At 45.3% G+C, this 25,605-nt stretch overlaps 1 protein-coding gene across 2 annotated transcripts in view; it reads left to right on the forward strand.

Annotated features, from left to right (window-relative positions):
* Positions 1 to 25,605, forward strand: part of LOC144493052 (cytokine receptor common subunit gamma-like) — a 51,337-nt gene that overhangs the window by 17,060 nt on the left and 8,672 nt on the right. For both annotated transcript variants that reach the window (XM_078211892.1, XM_078211891.1), the window contains exons 2-7: positions 2,262 to 2,349; positions 5,352 to 5,533; positions 11,409 to 11,551; positions 14,951 to 15,110; positions 18,015 to 18,102; positions 23,242 to 23,326. In XM_078211892.1, the coding sequence (XP_078068018.1) occupies positions 2,262 to 2,349; positions 5,352 to 5,533; positions 11,409 to 11,551; positions 14,951 to 15,110; positions 18,015 to 18,102; positions 23,242 to 23,326 (746 nt within the window). The remainder of the gene's footprint in view (positions 1 to 2,261; positions 2,350 to 5,351; positions 5,534 to 11,408; positions 11,552 to 14,950; positions 15,111 to 18,014; positions 18,103 to 23,241; positions 23,327 to 25,605) is intronic.

Consider the following 25,605-nt stretch of genomic DNA (forward strand, 5'->3'; position numbering starts at 1 on the left):
AGGGGCCAGAATTCTGCAACCCTGCCCGCTGCTGGAATTATCCACTCCCACTGATGCGAATTTGGCTGGGTGCCAAATCTTCCATTCTCGCTGGCAGCGGTGGTGGCATGTCCGAGATTAGAGAATTCTGGCCATGATCTGTGAAATGTTTTGACATTGAATGCATCAGCACAAGTTGCTTCCATATCTCCCGTAGATTGACCATTCACTCATTAAAATATTGACTGGAATTTTATCAGAAGGGAAGTAGTCCCTCGGGCCAAGACAGCATTTGACCCTATGCGGGCAGGCGGCGGTGGATCCTTGAGTGGCATTTTACTGGTGGCAACCAATTAGAAGGCGGCTTCCAGAACCACGGCACCTCCCAGAAGTGCCAGTCTAATCAGGGGGCTGGCAGCTTGGCAGACTTGCAGTACCACGGATAGAGGTGGCAACTGCTGGGGCTGCAGGGTGAAGAAGAGGGACCCTCCATGCTGAACCACTGTCATAATCCTAGGTCGTACCCCAAGTTTTTAGCAATATCCAGTTAGGGACAAACAACATTTTATTTAAAGTAGGCAAAGTTTGAGATTCGAGACACTTGCTAATAAAATGAAGCCATAAGATTTCATGGGCTTTGAACAAGCGACAATAAACTTTACTATACAAGGTCAGAAAGAGAAAACAAATTTATAGTATCTACCTTGCACTTTAACATTCATATGAGGTACATGTGACTTCAACAAGTAAACTACGGTCAAACACATCACACTTCACAATAAACGGCAGATGTGACCAAGACTAGAGTTCACGGATTTCTCAACAACCCATCCACCATCAATAATCACTGAAAGTCAGCCAATCTCATTTAAATTCTACCTCACTCATAAGGGATTCCCATCTTCACCTTCAAAAATCTCGCCTCGGAATTCTCTCAATAGCTGTTCCCACTCAGACGGCCTCACCATTGATCCACCTTGTAGGGTTTCAGTTTCATCTCCTGAGATTCCATTCCCCTGGATTCCTGAATCTGCATTCAAACATTAACTCAAAAGCACAACTTCAACTCTTTGGCCACAATGAGCAAGACACTATTACTCCAAAGGGGTTTCTTTGCTCCAAAGGCCCACAGCATAGAGTCACCAACCTTCTGCTGTCTTCTTGTGAGTCTATCATGAGTCTATCAAATGCAGCCGTTTTGTTGCTTGGAGCCTATTTCTCTGATTCACTCTTTTTAACTGACTTGGATCTCTTCCTGTCCCCTATCTGAACTCTTCTTTGCAACTCACCTGATGAACAAAGAACAAAGAACAGTACAGCACAGGAAACAGGCCCTTCGGCCCTCCAAGCCTGTGCCGCTCCTTGGTCCAACTAGACCAATCGTTTGTATCCCTCCATTCCCAGGCTGCTCATGTGACTATCCAGGTAAGTCTTAAACGATGTCAGCGTGCCTGCCTCCACCACCCTACTTGGCAGCGCATTCCAGGCCCCCACCACCCTCTGTGTAAAAAACGTCCCTCTGATATCTGAGTTATACTTCGCCCTTCTCACCTTGAGCCCGTGACCTCTCGTGATCGTCACCTCCGACCTGGGAAAAAGCTTCCCACTGTTCACCCTATCTATACCCTTCATAATCTTGTACACCTCTATTAGATCTCCCCTCATTCTCCGTCTTTCCAAGGAGAACAACCCCAGTCTACCCAATCTCTCCTCATAGCTAAGACCCTCCATACCAGGCAACATCCTGGTAAACCTTCTCCGCACTCTCTCTAACGCCTCCACGTCCTTCTGGTAGTGCGGCGACCAGAACTGGACGCAGTACTCCAAATGTGGCCTAACCAGCGTTCTATACAGCTGCATCATCAGACTCCAGCTTTTATACTCTATACCCCGTCCTATAAAGGCAAGCATACCATATGCCTTCTTCATGAAGGAGCAGCACTCCAAAAGCTCGTGATACCAAATAAACCTGTTGGACTTTAACCTGGTGTTGTGAGACTTCCTACTCTTCTTTGGGATGTCAGCCAATCGCCTCTCCCTTTGGGACCTCTCCCTGTTCCCTCTCTCTTTGGGACCTCACCTTTTCCGGTGAGAATATGCCAAATTTATATCATCAAGGGCCTGCATACCCTCATGGCTTGTAATGTCAAGCTTAACTGTCGAGTTTTCTTACTTCAATCCAATATAGGATGTGAGGAGATCGCAGAGTCAGTAGACCTGTTTGTAATTCAAATTACATTTAGTTGAGTTTTGTGTCAATGCCTGTCCTGCTTTCCTTCTAGATGTGAATTGCATCATCTACGATGAGGAATTCATGGAGTGTACATGGGATCACACGGAAGGGAAACCAAACTACAAACTGTATCACTGGTGAGTCTTCTGATCAGGTAAAGTGGTATAAAAAGTTTCATTCATCAATACCGCTAGAGCTTGGTTCAGAAGTACACCATGGAATCATAGAATCCCTACAGTGCAGAAGGAGGCCATTCGGCCCATCGTGTATTCACTGAGTCTATGATAGAGCATCCCTCCCTATTCTCTCTAACCCACTAATTTACCCCACTAATTCCCCTAACCTACACATCTTGGGACACTAAGGGGCAATTTAGCATGGCCCATCCACCTAACCTGCACATCTTTGGGCTGTGAGAGGAAGCCAGAGCACCCAGAGGAGCACGCAGACACGGGGAAAATGTACAAACCCCACACAGGCAGTGACCCAAGCCGGGAATCGAACCTGGGTCCCTGGCGCTGTGAGGCAGCAGTGCTGACCACTGTGCCACCGTGCTGTCCTGGCAGCAGCTCCTATGACTATCTGTTTACCTGGTCAACCAGCCCAATAGGAATGTTTCTCTAAGAGCTTGACTGGTAAACACACAGACCACTGGGATACCAAGCTGTGTGGGGCAGGGAATGTCTTTGCCTACAATCTCTGTTCAGTGAATGGGGTGAAAGGTCATCAGGGGTGGGGCAGGAATGTGGGGTTGAGGTTACAGTCAGATCTGCCATGATCTTATTGAACGACAGAGCAGACTCGAGGGGCCGAGTGGCCTACTCCTGCTCCTAATTCATGTGTGGAGTGTTCGGTGAGCTGATCTCAGCTAGGGATAAAGGGACTGGAAGGTGGAGTGAGGTTCTTGGTAATTAATCATCAGGTTACCACTTTTCAAATTTCTCTCATGGGATGTGGGTGTCGCTAGCAAGGCCACATTTTGCTGCCCTTCCCTCATAGTCCATGAGCTGAGTGCCTCACTTGGCCATTTCAGAGGGTAGTTGAGAGTCAGCCACCTGCTGTGCATCTGGAATCACAAGTGAGCCAGACCAAGTAAGGACGGTAGATTTCCTTCCCTCAAAGATATTAGTGAAGTAGATGTATTTTTACAACAATCAATGATGGTTTCACAATCATATTACTGAGACTAATTTTCAATTCCAGATCGATTCATTGAACTTAAATTCCACCAACTGCTGTAGTGGGATTTGAACTCATGTCCCCAAAGCATTAACCTGGGCCTCTGGATTGCTAGTCCAGTGACGTTACCACTACACCACCAACTCTCTATTTTAATAAATAATAACAAACACCAGAATAAGATCATCCAAAAAAACATAACATGTAAGAAAAGGAATAGGCCATTCAACCCCTCAAACTTGTTCTGTCACCCAATATGATCATTGCCTGAATGGTGACATCAATTGCATTTTCCTACCGTGTTCCATATGCCTTATTCCTTGATGCCCTGAGGTCTTTCTATCTCTAGATCGCAGTCTTGAACATGCCCAGCCCTCCTGGATAGAGAATTCCAAAGGCTCTGATTGAAGAATATTCTCCTCTTTTCAATCCTAAATGATCAACATCTTATCCTGAGACCACGTTCTCTAGTTCAGACTCCCCAGTGATGAGGGGGTGGGGAAGTGGGTTGGAAGGGGGCAAATATCTACCAGATTTTCCCAGGAATCCTGCTGGATATTCAGTATCTTCTGCCTGGTGCAAAGGCTTGTCATCTGCCTTGGACTCAGCACGGTCCTGGTCTCTCCTGCCAACGTCCAGGGCACTCTCTGATCCTCATGCAAGTGTGCTGTGCCCACGCCACAGTGCATTACCCATGGAGCTAACAATCGAGTGCCCACCCATGCACTCGTATCTGCACTGATGTCTAGTTCCAACAAAGGGTGCGACATGGGTGCATCTGTCCATGTACAGCTCCCCCTCAGATGTTAAGGGATTCCAGCAACCTTTTGAGGATGGCACATCTGAGGGCGGAAGACAATGGCTGGAATGTTACCACCTTGTCCGCCACAGGAATTGGAGTGGGCGAGGGGTGGACCTTGGGCGGTGTTTTGCGGTTCTGGGACAAGTGAGGCTGTAAAATCCCACCCAATATGTCAGCAGTATCAATCATCACATAGTCAATGTGCATGTTAGGCAGGCTGGTGAGACTATGGACAACTGCATCAAGCTGGCATAATGACTGGAGGATCACAGGGAACTCTAGCTTAGAACTTCTCATTTGAGATGAAACAACTCCACATTGTTTGCAGTCTCTGCCAGTCCATCTTTCCGCTGGAGTCTTACCTTCCTCTGAGACCCCTATCTCTTCACAACCAGAGAGTTCAAGGGGTCCCAGGATGGGGCGGGTATGGAAGAATTAGGGGCAGAGCGAAGGAGTGATCAGGGTCTCAGTGGAGAGACAAGAAGGTGGGTTTTCCCAGAGGCCTCTAGAATTTAAAGAGGGGGAGTGAGGGCGGGGTGCCTGACTTCAGAAGGGGGCTCCTAACCAAAGTGCCTCCCCACCCCCTTCCCACTTGCAGACCAAATCAATCCCTTTTCAGGCTTGCCCTTGGCAGTTCAATCCTCCTGCTAGCCTGGAAATTGACCTACAGGAAAAGGCCCCTGTGGTCAATAATTAGGCCACTTAAGGGCCTTGGTTGGGGCAAGGGCGGGCTACCCATCCGCGGCATTGCCTGCCTCGGTGCAAGATCATGGTGTGGTTAGGGTGGGAGAGAAAGCAGAGGAAATTCCGTCCCTACAATTTCACAATCCCTTCCCCCCACCCCCCGCAAAAACCCACCAGTGGCGGAATGTAAAATTATGGCTGCAATATCGGGTTTGTGAGAGATCGCTGTGCGCAAACTGGCTACCACATTTCCTGCATTGCAGACAGCAACTACACTTCAGAAGTACTTCATTGAGCATGAAGCAATTTCCTGGGGCTATGAAAGGCACTATCTCAATCCAAAAGTATTTTCTCTTTAAATAACCATTCAGCATGCAATGATTTTCAAACATGTTCAGCTTTCCAGCTGATTTTGAATTTCAGCTGACAAAACCGGTACTACGAATGAAACAATAATCATGTCTCATCCCACAGGTATTCCGAAACTCCAGCAAAGGAATGTGGAAATTACATCCAGCAGAACGGCTATAACATTGGTTGCAATTTCTCAAAAAGTGAAATTATCCAATTTCGAGATTTTTTCGTCTACAGAAATGGATCCAGTGCCGCAGGAAATGTGTTACCACTGACTCGAACATTCCAGCTGCAGAACCAAGGTAAAAAAAAGACAAGGGAATCATTCACAAGACACAGCCAGTGATACTAATGTACACTGAAGAATGAATTTTTATTTTGAGCAATTCAGCTTTGGCAGTGATATTAACACGGGGGAGAAGAGGTGGGGAGGAACTAGGGACTGGTGTTTGATGAATATTTTAGTTGATTGAGGTGAGGAGCGCAAGATCTCCTTTTTTGTTATTCATTCGTGGGACATGGGGTGTCGCTGGTTGCATTTATTACCCATCCGTAGTTGCTCTTGAGAAGGTGGTGGTGAGCAATTGATACAACTGAGTGGCTTGCTAGGCCATTTCAGAGAGCATTTGAGATTCAACCACATTACCACGGCTCTGGAGTCACATATAGGCCGGGTAAGGATGGCAGATTTCCTTCCCTAAAGGAACCAGATAGGTTTTTCCGACAATCAACAATGGTTTCATGGTCATCAGTAGACTCTTTATTCCAGATATTCTTTTTTTATTGAATTCAAATTCCACCATCTGTTGTGGTAGGATTCGAGCCCAGATCCCCAGGACATTAGCTGAGTGGATTAATAGTCCAGCGATAATACCACTAGGCCATCATCTCCCCTTTGCTAATGATGATGCCTTTTCAAGAAGGATCCTCAGCATTGTTGACTAGAGCTCTTATCAAAGTTACAACGAGCATCCCATGTTACTGTGGCAAAGGTAATTTCTCTCATCCTTCCTGACCTGTGCAATCTTTGACACACTTGATCACATCATCCTACTCCAAAGCCTCTTACTCAACATCCACTGGATGCAACTGGTTCCATTCTTATCTATCTAGTCATAGCCAGAGAATCATATACTGAGACCCACTCCAGGGTTTGAATACAAAAGATTCAAAGACTGGTATCCTATCACCTTACAGAGGGTGTGCTGCAAGATGTTGGACAGGATTTTCCAGTTGTCTCCACTGGTGGGACCTTCCAGTCCCACCAACACTGACCCCCCCTCCCCCCCCACCCCTCTCTCACCCCCCCCCCCCCCCCACCACCCCCCCACCACTCCCCCCCATCCCCCACCCCCACCCCCACCCCCCCCGGCGGGTTCTCTGTCAGTGGGCGTACAAACAATAGGAAGCTCCATTGACAGCAGTGGGACCGGAAGATCCAGCCACCAGCAAATGGTGGGACACCTCTGCAAAACAAACCGTGGGGCGGGGGGGTGGGGAGGTGGGAGGGGGGGCGGGCAGGGGGGGCAGTCGGTGTGCAGTGCAGAAAATCTCACCCATTTGGATGAGAAGTTAGACTGAAACCCCATCTGCCTGCATGGGTGGATGTAAAAGATCCCACGGCCAAGAAGGCCAGGGGAGCGAGCCATGGTGTCCTGGCCAATAACTACATCTCAATCAACATAATAGAAAAAAGATAATCTGGTCCTTATCACATTACTGTTTGTGGGAGTTTGGTATGTACAAGTTGGCAGCTCTGTTCCCTACAACACTTCTAAAGGTTCACAGTAAAACAATTTGAGACATCGGGTGGTCATGAAGTGTGTTTAAAGTTTATTTATTAATGTCACAAATAGGCTTACATTAACACTGCAATGAAGTTATTGTGAAAATCTCCTAGTCGCCACACTCTGGCGCCTGTTCAGATACACTGAGGGAGAATTTAGCACGGCCAATGCACCTAACCAGCATGTCTTTCAGACTGTGGGAGGAAACCGGAGCACCCGGAGAAAACCCATGCAGACACGGGGATAATGTGCAGACTCCGCACAGACAGTGATCCAAGCTGGGAATTGAACCTGGGTCCTGGCACTGTGAGGCAGCAGTGCTAACCACTGCGCCACTGTGCTGCTCCGTGTTGTATAAATGCAAATCTTTCTTCCTTCTTTCTTTTCCTACTCTCAACCCACCAGAAACCTGAGATCAACCAAAGCCCTGCTGCCCTGAAACTTCCCTAGATACTGGAAAGGTCCCAACAATTTGGAAAAGAGCGACAGTAACCCTCCTATTCAAGAAAGGAGGGAGACAGAAAGCAGGAACCTATAGGCCAGTTAGCCTAAAGTCTAACATAGGGAAAATGCTGGAATCTATTTTTAGGTTTTAGCAGGGCACTTAGAAATTCTCAAAGTAATCAGGCAGAGCTAACATGGTCTTGTGAAAGGGAAAATATGTTTGATTAATTTATTACAGTTTTTTGAGAAAGTGACAGGGATAAAGGGGAATCTGTAGATGCGATGGACTTGAATTTCTAAAACGCATTCGACAAAATGCCACATCAATGATTACCACACAAAAATAAAATCTCATGGAATTGAGTGTCACTGACTTGGTTGAAGGGATCAAATGCATTGTTGCTAAATTTGCTGATAACACAAAGATAGATAGGAAAATAAGTTGTGGAGAGAAGTCTGAAATATTCTTGTATTCAAGAATATTCAAAGTATTCACGAGATGCTAGATATAACACTTGAAGCAAACGGGGTCACAGGTTATGGGGAAAAGCAGGATTAGGCTATTGAGTTGGATGATCAGCCATGATCGTGATGAATGGCGGAGCAGGTTCGAAGGGCCAAATGGTCTCCTCCTGCTTCTATCTTCTACGTTTCTATGTTTCTACGAAAGGGGATATTGATAGGTTATGTGAGTGGCAAAAATATGGCCGATGGAGCATAATGTGAGAAAATGTGAACTTGCTCACTTTCATAGGATCATACAGTGCAGAAGAGGCCTTTCGGCCCATCAAGTCTGCATCGACACATTAGAAACACCTAAACTCCCACCTAATCCCATCTGCCAGCACTTTGCCCCTAGCCCTGCATGATATGGTGTGCCAAGTGCTCATCCACCTACTTTTTAAACGATGTGAGCAACCCACCTCCACCATCGTCCTGGGCAGTGCAGTCTAGACCGTCACCACCTTGGGTCGAAAAGTTTTTCCTCACATCCCCTCTGAACCTCCTGCCCAAACTTTGGCAGAAAGAGTTTTTAAAAAGCATATTATTTAAATAGCAAGAATGCAGAGGGATCCGGAAGTCCTGGTACATGAATCACAAAAGGTTAGCGTGCAGGAGAAGCACGTGATTCGGAAGTCACATGAAATCTTGTCATTTATTGTAAGGGGAATGGAATATAAAAGTAGGGAATTTTTGTTACATTTGTACAGGACATTGATGAGACCACATCCAGAATACTGTGTGTAAATTTGCTCTCCCTATTTAAGAAAGGGAATATTTGCATTGAAATAGTTCAGAGAAGGTTCACTTGACTGGTTGTTGATGCATGTATTCATTGTGGAGCTAATTCAGTTTAGTCCTAATTCTTTCAGGTGCTCCAGTAGATCCCGGGTGTAGATAGGGACATTTCTTCTAAATCTAAGCAAGACATACAAACATTTTTAAAAATTTATAATTCTTTCTGGAAGCAGTCTTTAACTCAGTATCCTTGCTTCCTCCATGGAGCTTTGTCCTCCAATCCATTCAACGATTCGGTAAATGGTTAATGGTTTTGTGTTTTAAAATGTATTCATTCTTGGGCTGTGTGGCATTGCAGGTATCACCAGCATTGATTGCCCATTCCCTAACTGCATGGGAGAAGGTGGTGGCGGCTGCCTTCTGCAATCCCTGGGTGGTGAAGGTACTGCCATTGTGCTGTTAGGTCATGAGTTCCAGCATTTTGTGCCAGTGTTGAGAAAGGAACAGCAAAATATGTCCAAATCAGGATGGTTCATGACACGGATGGGAAACTGTGGGCAAAGATATTCCCATTCACCTGCTTCCCTTGTTTTTCTCGGTGGTAGAGGCTGTGGGTTCAGAAGGTGCTGTTGAAAAAGCCTTGGCACAATGTCTTCTGGATGGTACACACGCAGGCCAGGATTTTCCAGCCCCGCCACAACAGGTTCCCCTGCAGCAGATGCAGCGAGTCATTCAAATGGTCACTGACTTCAGCAGGAATGGGAAATTCTGCTCCAGGAGGAGGAGCTGGAAAGGTTTGGCCATTGTGTCAGTGTTGGAGGCAGTGTATGTTTAGGTGGAGCATGGGATGCCAATCAAATATGTTGCTTTGCCCTGAATGGAGTTGAGTATCTCGGAATACTGTTGGAGCCACCCTTATCCAGTTCAATGGAGAGTATTCCATCATACTCCTGACCTGTGCCTTGGTTACAGGTGGTGAGGTTTTGTGGAGGATTAACTGGCTGCCGACTTCCCAGCCTTTCAATTATTATTGGAGCCACTGCACGCATGTGGCTGGTCCAGTAAAGTCCAAAGATGTGTGGGGTCAGGTTGATTGGCCATGCTAATTTGCCACTTAGTGTCAGGGGGACTAGCTAGGGTAAATACATTGGGTTACGGGGATAGGGTTGGGAGGGATTGTGGTCGGTGCGTACATGATGGGCCAAATGGCCTCTTTCAGCACTGTAGGGATTCTATGATTCTAAGTTTCGGGTCAGTAACTACCCCGCCCCTCTTCACATCCCCCCAGAATGTTGAGAGGGGTTCAGTGATTGCAATGTCATTGAATATCAAAGAGGAAGTGGTTAGACTTTCTCATGTTGGAGTTGATCATTGCCTGACACTTGTGACAGAAATGTAACTTGCTACTTGTTAGCCCAGGCCGGAATGTTGTCCAGGTCTTGCTGCATGCCTGCATGCAGGCACACACTGCTTTATTATCTGAGGAGTTGTGAATGAAACTCAACACTGCGTAATCATCAATAAGTATCCCAACTTCTGACCTTATGATGGATAGATGGCCATTAATGAAGCAACTGAATATGCTTGAGTCGAGGATTGTTGTACCTGAGGAACTCCTTCAGTGATATCTTGGGGATGAGATAATTGGACTCCAACCACAACCATCTTCCTTTGTGCTGGGGCTGACTTCAGCTAATGGAGAGTTTTCCACCTTATTCCCAATGACTTCAATTTTACTAATGGTCCTCATACAACCCCCACTCACTGGCTCTTTAAATAGCACTGGTGGAGTCCTTGGTGAACCTGAACGCATGTCAGGGATGAATGGTTAGCAGAGGGCATTCGCAGTGAGCAGTCCAAGATCACAGAATGTGCTCCCTATTGGCCTGAGAGGCTGTTTGACATCAGTTTAAAGTTTATTTATTAATGTCACAAGTAGGCTTACATTAACATTGCAATGAAGTTGCTGTGAAAATCCACTAGTCGCCACACTTTGGCGCCTGTTCGGATTACGTGGAGGGCGAACTTAGCATGGCCAATGCACCTAACCAGCACGTCTTTTGGACTGTGGGAGGAAACCGGAGCACCCGGAGGAAACCCACGCAGACACGTGGAGAATGTGCAAACTCCACACAGACAGTGACCCAAGCTGGAAATCCAACCCCAATCCCTGGCACTGTGAGGCAGCAGTGCTAACCACTGTGGCACCATGCTGCCTGTTCAAGTTCTGTCCATTGCAAATTATGAAGCATGCATGGCCAATCTGTGCTTATGCCCTTCCAACATGGGGCTCCTTGCTGGAGCCAGAAATGGACACAAACACTGACGCCGCCATTCCGAGGACACTGGCGTCAATGGCATTATATAACGCCAAACTCTATGCCTGGAACACTGACACGTGGAATAGTTTTCTTGACAGTTTCAGTGGGTATTGCATTTTTAAAGGAGATTGGATAAATTTGTCATTCAGCAGAGTTGTGAAGGAATTGACTGTGAGATGGGTGTAAGGGATATTACAATATCACACTTTTGCATTGAACTTGCACCATAATTTTTTCCAGAAATTATGGTCACTCTTGAATCTCGGGCAGTTCACTTACTCCAATTCCATGGCGCTTCAGTTTGTTTTCTGAAACTATCACTCGCTGACGTGCTTGAAATGATCCATTTATAGTAACCACACAAAAACTCAATTTATACCTTTCAGTGAAACTCAATCCTCCTGAAGACCTGTCACTGAATATGACGACGAAGAATGAGCTCATTTTGAGCTGGGACGTACCAAAGAACTTACTGAAATGTCGAATATATGAAGTCAGGCACCGGAGTAATAAGGATAAGGATTGGCAGGTACAGTGTGACAATGAAAACAAGGCTGACAAGTTTTTTTTAACCTTATAAACAGAGAATAGGGACTAAGATTTAGAAACTGAGTGGTGTAGCACATTATCACATTGTCACTGAGAACTAGGATGGAGATCTATCCTTTGCTATCTGGCTTGGATCAAGCTGCTCTTTTTAGGCCTTTTCACCAGATTGAGGCAAATGTTTATGTGTTGATGATATAACTCTAAGGTTTATAATGGAAATGGCTTGGGGATGTTACCTGGAGGAAGGTAGGGTACATGTTGATAAATCTCGGGTTTGATACCTATCATAATTGGCTTGCGGAAAATCAACTGCTAAGCTTCATATACCCAATCATAAGGGCGGCACATTGGCACAGTGGTTAGCACTGCTGCCTCACAGCACCAGGGACCCAGGTTCAATTCCAGCCTTGGATCACTGTCTGTGTGCAGTTTGCAAGTTCTCCCCGTGTCTGTGTGGGTTTCCTCCAGGTTCTCCGGTTTCCTCCCACACTCCAAAGATGTACTGGTTAGGTGCATTGGCCATGCTAAATTGCCCCTCAGTGTCCCAAGATGTGTAGGTTGGGAGATTAGCAGGGTAAATGTGTGGGGCTTCGGGGATGTGGTCTGGGTGGGATGTGCTGTTAGAAAGTTGGTGCAGACTCGATGGGCAGAATGGTCTCCTTCTGCACTGTAGGCATAATATGCCTTATCCTGTCAGTTTGGATCTTGTTTGATCAAGCCTAAGATGGGAAGCAATATCTTGTCTTGTCTTGCCGGTTTGTCCCTAATGTGGGGACCATGATTGGACTTGAATTTGAATTGACTTTTTTGATTAGTAGTACTGAAAGGTACCAAAAAAAAACCGGATCAGTACCAGGCACACCTGAGGTGTCTACCTGGCGAAGCTACAACACCAGACTACTTGCACGCCAAACAGCAGAAGCAGCATGAGATAGGCAGAACAAAGCGATTCTACGATCAATGGATCGGATCAAAGCTCTACAGCTCTGCCACATCCAGTCATGAATGGTTGTGGACAATTAAAACCTAAGTGGAGGAAGAGGCTCCGTAGATATTCCCATCCTTAATGATGGGGAGCCAGAATATCAGTGCAAAAGATAAGGCTGAAGCATTCGCAACCATCTTCGGCCAGAAGTGCCAAGTGGATGATCCATCTCGGACTCCTCCGGAGGTCTGCAGCATCATAAATGCCAGCCTTCAGCCAATTCAATTCATTCCACATGATATCAACTAACAGCTGTAGGCACTGGATACTTCAAAAGCTACAGGCCCTGACAATATTCCAGCAATAATGCTGAAGATTTGTGCCCCAGAACTTTCCGCATCACAAACCAAGCTATAGCTACAACACTGGCATCTACCTAGCAATGTAAAAAATTGACCAGGTATTGTCCTGTTCACAAAAAGCAGGCCAAATCCATTCTGGCTAATTACCACCCAATCAGCCTCATCTCAATCATCAGTAAGTATTCAGCAACAACCTGCTCAGTGATGCTCAGCTTGGGTTCCGCTGGAGTGACATTCTCTTGACCTCATTACAGCCTTGGTCCAAACATGGACAAAATGACCGAATTCCAGAGGTTCAGTGAGAATGACTGCCCTAGATGTTACGGCAGGATTTGACCAAATTTGGCATCAAGAAGCCCTGTGGGAGGAAACCGGAGCACCTGGAGGAAACCCATGCAGACACGGGGAGAATGTGCAAACTCCACACAGTGACCCAAGGCTGGAATTGAACCTGGGCCCCTGGCACTATGAGGCAGCAGTGCTAACCATTGTGCCACCATGTTGCACGTGGAATATGTGGGATTATGGGGATAGGACCTGGTGGGATTGTGGTTGGTGCAGACTCGATGGGCCGAATGGCCTCCTTCTGCACTGTAGAGATTCTATGATTCTATGAATCTATGAAAAGCTTAGACAAGATAAAAGAGGAAAGAGAGTGGTGAGAGGAATTAAAGGTTTAGGAAGAGAATTCATCAACACTAAAATTAAAATATAAACTAAGACAGACTTTAGCCTATTCAATAGTTCATTAATAATTGCAGATGTTTCCATTTTTGGCCTCAGTACTTATCACTTTGGAGGTAGAAATAATCTGATGGAAATTGCCGATTCCTTCCAGCTCAGAGGAATTGAATTTTCTCTCCCTTCCACTACAAACAATAGCTTACTAAGGATGTCAGAAAATGTTGATCTGAAATATGTTCCTTATCAATCACTATAATCAACCAAAGCTGGAAGTCACTTTGGGCTGGATTTTACACCCTGTGCTGGAGTGATTTTTAAGGGGCTCGTAAAATGTAGCATGTGGCCTGCCTCAGGCCTACTCACCGACCCGGTTCTTCCATTGTAACGGGTTGGTGTAGGGGTTGGGCATTCACCCATTCTTGGGCCCAATTAACCTCTCATCTCACCTCTTTCATTGTTTCACTTGTGGCAGAGGGAGGCCCACGCCAGGTGGATACCCACATGCTGTTATGGCATAAGCTGGTATCGGGCAACAACTGGCTTTCTCTAGAGGTTCCCTGTGCCCATCCGCAGCACCCCTCTGCGTCATACCCCCTCTCCTTTACCCTCCCCTCAGCCCCCTACCCCATCACCGTTTCTCACTGAGGCCTGCCAATCAGACTGCGATGAACCCCTGGACTGACCTTCAATCAGATACCTTCAATGGGGCGGCACGGTAGCACAGTGGTTAGCACTGCTGCTTCCAGCTCCAGGGACCTGGGTTCGATTCCCGGCTTGGGTCACTGTCTGTGTGAAGTTTGCACATTCTCCTCGTGTCTGCGTGGGTTTCCTCCGGGTGCTCCGGTTTCCTCCCACAGTCCAAAGATGTGTGAGTTAGGTTGATTGGCCATGCTAAAATTGCCTCTTAGATGCGTAGATTAGAGAGATTAGCGGGTAAAATATGTAGGGATATGGGGGTAGGGCCCGGGTGGGATTGTGGTCGGTGCAGACTCGATGGGCCAAATGGCCTCTTTCTGCACTGTAGGGTTTCTATGATTCTATGAATCCGGCCTTCATTATAGCTCCTCTTCTTTGGGAACTTCCTGTGGTCTCAGCAGTGGCCACCGTTCCAACTTGGCACTGCTGGGCCTACAGAGTTGCTGGCCAATCAGATTGTATGACGGCTCTCTAAGGCAGGACTTCCTCCTGAGCTTGGGGCAGAAGCCTTGCCCTAAGTCAATGAATACCCTTCTGAGAATTAGGTAGCTGTGTGACAATGAGCTTTGTGATGATGGGTTCCCGACTGACATTTTTATCACTGGGAGAACATGGCGTCATGCAAAATCTAGTCTAATGTTTACCTCAGTAATGAGATTATAATATTATCATATACTATTACCTGCCACTTCTTCCTGCTTTGCTCATATAGGTATTTTCAATCAATGCCCAAGCAAGGTATACTTTGTCAAGTATAGATCCAGAGAAGAACTATACATTTCAAGTGCGAAGTAAGATTAACCAGTATTGTGGCACAACTGAGCTGTGGAGTGAATGGAGCTCACTTGTCCAGTGGGGAAGAAATGGCACAGGTAAATAAAATGTTTTTGTTACACTGCTTCCGCACAGCCGAGACGTTAGACGCCAGCTTATTGACAAGCTTCACGTGGGTCAAGCCTGCCAGGGCATAATCATGATGTGGAGATGCCGGCGTTGGACTGGGGTAAACACAGTAAGAAGTTTAACAACACCAGGTTAAAGTCCAACAGGTTTATTTGGTAGCAAAAGCCACACAAGCTTTCGGAGCTCTTAGCCCCTTCTTCAGGTGAGTGGAAGAAGGGGCTAAGAGCTCCGAAAGCTTGTGTGGCTTTTGCTACCAAATAAACGTGTTGGACTTTAACCTGGTGTTGTTAAACTTCTTACTGGGCATAATCATGGCAGAGAATGTGTCCAACATTATCCCATCTCTGTTTTGGTTCTCAGGTTAGGCAGTTAAGGAGCCCTCACAATGCATCCTGAGAGCAGGCGTGTGATGCTGGTTACCTAAGGCAACATGAGTTATTTCCCAGTTACAATTAGTAAGAATTTTGCTTAATTCAGGGGTGACCTGATAGAAGGTCAATTTTTGCCTAATTCAGGGGAGACTTGACAGGAGTCCTGCCACCGAGAAACACACCACTGGGCAGATGTAAAAACCCAGCTTGGGTCCTGCAGCACTGAAGAATCAGATGAAATGTATCTATTCGAGAACACATCTGGGGTGCCACTTGAAGTGGATTGTAACTCCAGTCTAACCGAGACTGGGAGCACTCCCTCAACAATCACCCTCACCTGAATTTCATGCAGTCATTTCACACAGAGTTTTACTCTGAATCTGAGAAATTAAACCACGTCTCCCCAAGGAAAGCAACTACTAAGGGATATTACCTTTTCCCAGATAGCTTGTTAAATAAGTTGTTGGCCAAATTGTATCTACTTTATTTTATTTATTTGTCACAAGGAGGCTTACATTAACACTGCAATGAAATTACTGTGAAAATCCCCTGGGCGCCACACTCTGGCGCCTGTTCGGGTACACTGAGGGAGAATTTAGCATGGGCTTTGCACCTAACCAGAATGTATTATGGACTGTGGGAGGAAACCGGAGCACCCGTAGGAAACCCACGCAGACACGGGGAGAACATGCAGACTCTGCACAGACAGTGACTCAAGCCGGGAATCGAACCCGGGTTCCTGACACTGTGAGGCAGCAGTGCTAACCACTGTGCCACTGTGCCTCCCTATTGCCACCATGTCACCCTATATAAGGGTCTGGAGGTCTCTCTTCAAAAATTGTATTTTCCTACTTTCGGAAAATATAAGAGAGATGGGTTTATATACTTTACCAAATTATTTACAAGTTTATTACAGAACTATTTAACATGCAATACATTTTAAGTTGGATAAGGTCATTGTAATTTAATGACTATAAAAGATAAAACTTAGTTCTAATATAGAATCCAATAAAACTTTCAAATTACAATGCTGCACCTAACATCAATTTAAGAATACCCATCAATATTCAAAGTGACACTTCATAGAATCATAGAATGCCAACAGTACAGAATGAGGCCATTTGGCCCATCAAGTCTGTACCGACCACAATCCCACCCAGGCCCTTTTCCTGTAACCCCACACATTTACCCTGCTACTCCCCCTGACACTAGGGTCAATTTAGCATGGCCAATCAACCTAACCCACACATCTTCACCTAAATTCACCTAAATTCCCAAGTGAATCAGTTGTTGGGGCAGTTGGATACAAAAGCTGTCTGCTTTACGATCCAACTTGTCGACAACTGAAGAGCCATTGAGGGGTTCTCCCAATACCCTTCTACAATATTTCTGATGTTCTGAAAGAAACCTGAAGCAGTTACCCCTTTCTAAACCCGATTAAATCACTCTTTAGCAGCAATGTGGGTGTTTCCTCTTTGATTAACTCTTCCACTTAGATGTGTCTTAGTATTCTCTATTATTTAATTGTTAAAATGATTTTATTATTCACACTGTGAGGCAGATATATGGTCATAATTTTCTAAAATATGCCCTGAATGTCTTTCCTGTTTACCCCCAACTGTTTCTATTTCTATAGAAGTGATTTTAGACTTTATGTAGAAGAATTGATATTTATACTAGAATTTTCCTGTTCTGGCCACCCATAGCGGGCAGAGGGGCGGGTGGAGCATGCAAAGGTCCATTGACCTCAGGTGGGATTTTTTGATTTTGTGGGGGAGCACGGCCTGAAAATCCCGCCCTTACAGTCTGTTTTTCTAATTTGCTCAGGTAAGACCCTCAAAATGTCTTTTAAATAGAGGAGAGACAATACCATCATAAAAGATTTTAAAGTTCCTTTGAAAATGACTTTAAAGCTTTATCTTATCTTTGCCAAGGGTGAGGAGAACTTGCAAGGCTCTTTATATGTGGCACAGCCAAGGTATGTTTAACATATGCTGAAACCAAAGTTGTCAGCAAGCGCTGCCCATGTATATGCTTTAAAGCTACTGGGTAAAAATGGCTACTTGAATATGTGTCCACTTTCTCAATTCTAAAGTACAATATCCTAAATCAATATGAATTCTACCTATTTATTCCTATATTTCCTTCACAGACAATGACAATTCAATGCTCAAATCAGTACTACCCACTGTCTGAAGCTGCCACATTTGATTGGGACATTTTGGAAGATGCCTAGATGTTTCTTCAATGAAATACTACATGACAGAAGTGACTTAGCAATGTCAGAGAACAAGACAGAAGCAGGGGGAGGGAAAAGAAAATCTTCAAAACTATATTGGTTCTGCAGGCTGCACCTCTCAATCAGTGTGCATTATTAAGTGATCAACAAAGCAGGAGAAATTGGGTAGTTAGGGATGGGGTCAGTGGGAAAAGTATTGATAATTAAAAAAGACATTTTAAAAATTTCAAAAATTGAGCCAAATTTATTATTTTGTTTTACAGAGAATTCAATAGGAATCCGTACTATAATCTCTGGACTTTCACTATTGGGATTAATTTTACTTGTATTTGCTCTCATAAAAAATGAACGGTGAGTTACGAATAGCCCAATCCACAATGTTATCATTTATAAACCACCTTTTTCATTCATCTGCTCCCGGAGAATGCCAGGGTGTGCTACATCCCAACTCTTACATCCACAACGTGCCATGGACTGTACACAATAGTATTCACAAACTTGAGGCTACAGCTGCATTGAGGAACACTTTCACAAATGCACACACAGGATGCTAAACCCAGGTCTGGCGTTGTGATTCTCTACATTGGTTTATTTATTAGTGTCACAAGTAGGCTTACATTAACACTGCAATGAAATTACTGTGAAAATCACCTAGTCGCCACACTCCGGCGCCTGTTCGGGTGCACTGAGGGAGAATTTAGCACAGCCAATGCACCTGACCAGCACGTCTTTCGGACTATGGGAGGAAACTGGAGCACCCGGAGGGAGAATGTGCAGACTCCGCACAGACCCAAGCTGGGAATTGAACCCAGGTCCCTGCTGTAAGGCAGCAGTGCTCACCACTGTGCCGTCGTGCCACTCCACTATAGCACCATTTGTGGTTGGACAACTGGTACATGGTGGTGGGGGCAGGGGTGGTATTCTCCAGAACACCAGGTAATGATGGATAGAACTGGGGCCAATCTTTGCACACTTTTAGAAGCATTTATTTATAGAATGTACACGACAAACAGGAACCTCCTCACCCAACAACCACAATTCCAATCTCTTCCTTTTCATAAGAAAACAAGTGAATTCCCAGTTCATGCCCAGTTCGTGCAATTAATATATAATTAACTGATTTCCTTCCCTAGCTTTAAATAAAAATTATAGTTTATGAACAACCAAAATATCAAAACAAATCAAATCAAGGACTACCACATTCTGCACAGAGCATTACATTGTGAGATACCCCATCTTCCACGACCCCTAACAGTTGAAAAGTTACATCCATCCATTTAATTTTAAAGATTCCCTTTCTCTTTATCATTTGTTTCAAGCCAAGAGGCCCAATCTGTAACCCTTTCTCACACTTTTCATTGCATGTACATTAATTCACAAGGAACAACATTTTACAACAATCTTCTACACGATATCCAATGGGATCAGAGGGTGCTGTTGAAAAAGCCTTGCCGCATTGTCTTCTGGATGGGCCTTGATTTTCCAACCCCGCCACAACAGGTTCTCCTGCAGCAGATGCAGTGTGCCATTTAAATGGCCATTGACTTCAACAGGAACGGAAAATCCTGCCACTGCAGGAGCTGGAAAAGTTTAGCCATTGAGTCAGTGTTGGAGGCAGTGTATGTTTAGGTGGAGCATGGGGTGCCAATCAAATATGTTGCTTTGCCCTGAATGGTGTTGGATTTCTTGGAATACTGTTGGAGCTGCCCTCGTCCAGTTTAATGGAGAGTATTCCTTCATACTTCTGACCTGTGCCTTGATTGTAGATGGTAGTGAAGCTTTGTGGAGGATTAACTGGCTGCAGACTTCCCAGCCTCTTTCAATTGCTATTGGAGCCACTGTACATATGTGGCTGATTCAGTTAAATTCCTGGTCAGTAACTACCCCGCCCTCCCTTCCCATCCCCAGGCCGTTGAGGGGAGGGTTCAGTGATTGCAATGTCATTGAATATCAAAGGGGAGGTGGTTAGACTCTCTCATGTAGGAGTTGATCATTGCCTGTAACTTGCTACTTGTTAGCCCAGGCCGGAATGTTGTCCAGGTCTTGCTGCATGCCTGCATGCAGGCACACACTGCTTTATTATCTGAGGAGTTGTGAATGAAAGTCAACACTGTGTAATCATCAGTAAGTATCCCAACTTCTGACCTTATGATGGATAGATGGCCATTAATGAAGCAACTGAACATGTTTGAGTCACGGATTGTTGTATCTGAAGAACTCCTTCAGCGATATCTTGGGGATGAGATGATTGGACTCCAACCACAATCATCTTCTTTTGTGCTGGGGCTGACTTCAGCTAGTGGAGAGTTCTCCACCTTATTCACAATGACTTCAATTTTACTAATGGTCCTCATGCAACCCTCACTCGCTGGCTCTTTAAATAGCACTGGTGGAGTCCTTGGTGCACCTGAATGCATGTTAGGGATAAATGGTTAGCACAGGGCATTCGCAGTGTGCAGTCCAAGTTTGCAGAATGTGCTCCTCATTAAGCCGAGAGACTATTTGACATCAAGTTTCGCCCCCTGCAAAGTCATTAATTCTGATTAATCATAATGAATGAACCTTAACAGCTTGGTTTTTGTTTCAGTATAGCATTTCCATTCCACAATCTGTTAAAGTCTATGATATACTCTTGCATGGTGTGAACATCTATTTTCCAAAGTCTATCAAAGCCTGATCTTGCCTCATAAGCATTTAACAGATAGGGTAGGATTTTCCGGCTGCGCTCACCGCAAGACCGGAAAATCCTGCCCGAGGTCAACGGACCTTAGCATGGTCTGCCCCCCACCCACAATGATTCCTGTGGTGGGTGGGACGGGGAAATTCCACCCCATAATCTTTCTTGTAGATTTTAATTGAAGATGGTACAAGTCTTCCCACAAAATACTTTGCCTCTGATTTTCCTTCTTGTAGGAAGCAACAAGGCCAACACCATGTCCCGTTTTCTCTTTGATGAGGGTGTAATCCATGTCAGTTCAACTTCAAATGTCATTTGGTGAAGGTGGAGACCATAAGTCAATTTTTGCTCAGTTTAGATTTATTCACAAAGTGAAACTTTACAAGTCCTAATCGCCCTTCCCACACCAGTGCCATTAACTTTCTCTTTATATATTCTCTTTATATTTACAAATAATGAATACCCTTCAACTATTTATCCTTATCCTTAATTTATACAATTGGCAATGTCCAATTCATTCTTCCACTGGTCTGTGGTTCAGACTCCAAGAACATTGGAGGGTTATTGTAACAATTCACACTTGTTTTCTGCTATTTTTCACAATGGCTACCAGGATTGCAGCTTTCTCTCTGATTCTTTTCCTGTTAGGTTTCAACCTCCGTCTCTATAAGCATTCTCTGCTACCATATTCTATTCCAGAAAACTAATTGTGAAGGATAGAACTGGAGCCAATATTTACACACTATTATTTTCATTTACAGAGTTACACTTTACGAGACTACATTTCATCCCCCAACAATCACAGTTTTATTCTGCGCCTATTTATAAAGGGTTTAAAAGAATGCCTAGTTAATGACCACAATCTGCATGCAATTCAACACGATTAATATATAATTAGTAGCCTATTTTGCATAATCAGGATTGAATTGCACCTTTGCTGATTTGCAAAAGGAAATAAAGATGAACAGTAGCAATTTCAAAATATTGGCATCTATTAATAGAACATAGAACATTACAGCGCAGTACAGGCCCTTCAGCCCTCGATGTTACGCCGACCAGTGAAACCAATCTAAAGCCCCTCTAATCTACACTATTCCAATATCATCCATATGTTTATCCAATAACCATTTGAATGCTCTTAATGTTGACGAGTCCACTACTGCTGCAGGCAGGGCATTCCACACCCTTACTACTCTCTGAGTAAAGAACCTACCTCTGACATCTGTCCTATATCTATCACCCCTCAATTTAAAGCTATGTCCCCTCGTGTTAGCCATCACCATCTGAGGAAAAAGGCTTTCAGTATCCACCCTATCTAATCCTCTGATCATCTTGTATGCCTCTATTAAGTCACCTCTTAACCTTCTTCTCTCCAATGAAAACAACCTCAAGTCCCTCAGCCTTTCCTCATACGATCTTCCCACCATACCAGGCAACATCCTGGTAAATCTCCTCTGCACCCTTTCCAACGCTTCCACATCCTACCTATAATGCGGCGACCAGAACTGTACGCAATACTCCAAGTGCGGCCGCACCAGAGTTTTGTACAGTTGCAGCATGACCTCATGGCTCCGAAACTCAATCCCTCTTCCAATAAAAGCTAACACATCGTACGCCTTCTTAACAACCCTATCAACCTGGGTGCCAACTTTCAGGGATCTATGCACATGGACACCCAGATCCCTCTGTTCATCCACACTACCAAGTATCTTACCATTAGCCCAGTACTCTGTATTCCTGTTACAGAATACAGAATACAGAGTACAGAGTACAGAGTAGGAATGTCATAAACATTCTACAAACTTGAACATAAATAAACTGGAGGAGAAGACTGTCTGCAGACACAAGACAGAGGGTTGTGTACAGCACACCCACAGGTTCTCCATTTATATGATTGATGAATTCCCATTCAGTGGCAAATCGAACGTCTTGAACAGCCGTTCCTGTGGAAAGCTTTTAGATATTTCACTGATTGCAGCAACACCAGGATGACTACTTTTAGTCCTTCCACCAAAGGCTTGGAGCAAGTCTGCAACTGGCACCAAAGCCACTTTATCAACTACTCCAAGGTATGCCTTTCAGCACATGAAACGATGCACCTTGGCAGTCATTTTACCTCCCACCCTCCCTCAGTAAGATAAAATATTCCATCTGGTGATATCGTTCGCACAATCCAGTTCAAGGCGGCACAGTGGCACAGTGGTTAGTACTGTGGCCTCACAGCACCAGGGACCTGGATTCAATTCCAGCCTTGGGTCACCGTCTGTGCGGAGTGTGCACGTTTTCCCCATGTCTGCGTGGGTTTCTTCCAGGTGCTCTGGTTTCCTCCCACACTCCAAAGGTGTGCGGGTTAGGTGGATTGGCCATGCTAAATTGCTCCTTAGTGTCAGGGGGATTAGCAGGATAAATGTGTGGGGGTGGGGCCTGGGTGGGATTGTTGTCGGTGCAGGCTTGATGGGCCAAAGGGCCTCCTTCTGCACTGTAGGGATTCTATGATTCTATGAATTTAAAGAAGATGAGGGGTGGCATTTTACAGCCTCGTCGAGCGAGACCGGAAATTCCCACCTGAGGCCAACGGACAGTTCCGTTGTTCGCCTCTCGCCCGCTCCAATTCCGTGGCAGGCAAGGCGGTTGAATTCCGGTTTGACCTTGATTGGGGAACACTGTATGTTGGCATTGTAATTACCACTGTTGAATCTCTGTCCTTGTTGACAAATTGCTTCATTCATAGGATGCAGAACATACAATTCATCAAGTCCTGCCCTGTTTTATAGTTTAAGTCAAGGTTTAACCTGCTGATTTTTTTTTGCCAGGTTGAAGGTGATAATTATCCCAAAGATTCCAAATCCAGGCAGAAGTTTTGATCCTTTGTTCAACAATCACAATGGCAACTTTCAGGTAAAGAAATGGAAGAGAAATAGCCTCTGTTGCAATAGGCTTTTTTCAATCAAGCTGACTTTAGGGGAGTATCAAATAGAGGGGTGGAAGGCATTGACAGAGAACTGTGGGTACATGTTAATCATACTTTTAACTGGGGAATGGTAAATGGATTATATCCTATGGGGAGAGCGGAGGGGATGGTGGGCACGGTTGTGGTCAGAGGAATGGAAGCTGCAGAAACAGGGTATAGCTGGTGGGAAGATTCGAAAGAAAGAAGGAGTTGTATTTCTATCAAACCTTTCAGATCACTCAAAGTACTTTATGGCCAATGAAATCCTTTTTGAAGTGTAGTCACTGTTGCAATGTCGTAAACACAGAAGCTAATAGGCATATAGAGAACTCCCACAAAGCCCGATGCAACAATGACCAGATAGAGCTTTGCTTTTATGTTTTATCTGAAAGGTATCATCTCCAATAGTGCAGCGTTCCCTCTGCACTACACAGAACTCCTAGTCTGAGATCAGGGATCAAGAAGTTTAATAGCTCAAATGGCCATTTAAATAAAAATAGTCAACAACTCAATGGGGCAATCTTGAGCCCGCGCTCGCTGTCTGTGGGAATGGCGACTGGGGCTCGGGATTTGACAAGTCCCCTAAAATCACAGATCTCACCGGTGAGGTCGCGACCTCTGCTTTACGCTGCCCCACGCTGGTGACAGAATCAGGTTCACACTATAATGGGCTTGAACCCGATTTACATTAATTTTAATATATTTACATATTATTAAACACCCCCCCCCCCCCCCCGCAGATATTGACCCCCTGGCGTATATTCAAACTGTGCCGTTGTGACGACATGTCAACGCAGTTCAACGTGTCGTGAGAGTCTTCCCGGGGTCATAAAGGTGAGTTTGGCCCCCGGGGGAGAGGGACATGGCCAGGCAGTGTCCTGGTAATGCCCCCTGGCACTTCCCCCTGGTACAAGCTGGCACTGTCAGTTTGGCACCAATGCAAACTGGCAGTGCCAACCTGGCCGTGCCAACCTGTGCGAGGGGGCAGTGTCAGGAGTGGACCCCAGTGGGAACCTCATCATGGGAGGGGGTCCATTTATTTGTGGAGGTGGGATGGGGAGCAGATGTCGGAGCGGGGAATGCTGACGATGGGGGAGGGATGCCGGCATTGAAAGTGCGGCTGAGGGGTTGGGGGGAAGGAGTCCAATGTTTGGGTTGTAGGAGAGGGTGCTGGCTCTGACCAGTGATGAGTGATGTTGGCTTCGATCAGTGGCGGGGGGGTCTCAGTGCAGCCGGGCTCTGCCACAGCATTGAGTCGTTCCCCCCCACCCCCTGCGCCCCCCCCTCCCCACCCCGCCACCCCCCACCGCCCCGCACTTGTTGGCGTGAAACATGGGCAGCTTTATTTTTGACAGAGTGTGTTAAGATCTGGAGAGAAAAACATGCCATTTTCAGGCCAGAACCATCACATCTTTTGGTAAGATGTCACTGAATGTTTTAAGAGCAGAACTGCTGTTAAACAAATGTCAATACTTGTGAAAAATAATAGAGGCACATTTGAACAGCATTCCTTTTTACATAAATAGTTCTATGTGAATGAAACTTTCTTACAAGTACAAGTGAATTAAAGTGACACTACATGATCAATGATTATCGGCTATGCAGCTGCCCACAATGAACCAGAAGATGTTTGATTTTAGGAATATTATACCTCCACTATTCTGCTTCTAAAGTTGCATTGTGCAATTTGCTGCAGGAGACTTCAAGGAAAAATATCTGAACCTGCTTCAATTCTTCAAGATACAATATCTGAACTCGCCTCAAGTCAATTGAAGTCTGAATATTCTTAGCAGGTGCACAGATCAGTTAGTGGTCAAATTGGCTTTTTAAAAAAAATTTCATGCAGCACTTTTTTGCCAGAAATGAACTGGTTGTACCTTTAAGTAACTCGATGTTTCTCTGTTTTAAATTTTTTCTGAAATAAAATAAACTTTTGTTCTGAAGGTGTTGATTTGTCCTGGGGGATAGTTACACAGAGAGAGAGTCCCTTCCATTGCCTCAACAAAATTGCCGCACCCTCGAGCATGAGACAGTTTGCATTCAGGGGCAAATATCAAGCCAGTGTCAGCCGACACCTTCCAGCATTGGGCACCATTTGGTGATCAGGGGCAGGAATATTTGGCTGATGTCCCCCAGTCCTTCACAAGGACAGAAGGAATAGAAGCAGGACTTGGCCACCAGACCCTTCAAGTCTGCCCTGCCATTCAATACAATCATGGTTGATCTA

This window comes from Mustelus asterias, chromosome 4 (assembly GCF_964213995.1).
Source record: "Mustelus asterias chromosome 4, sMusAst1.hap1.1, whole genome shotgun sequence".
Lineage (NCBI taxonomy): Eukaryota > Metazoa > Chordata > Chondrichthyes > Carcharhiniformes > Triakidae > Mustelus > Mustelus asterias.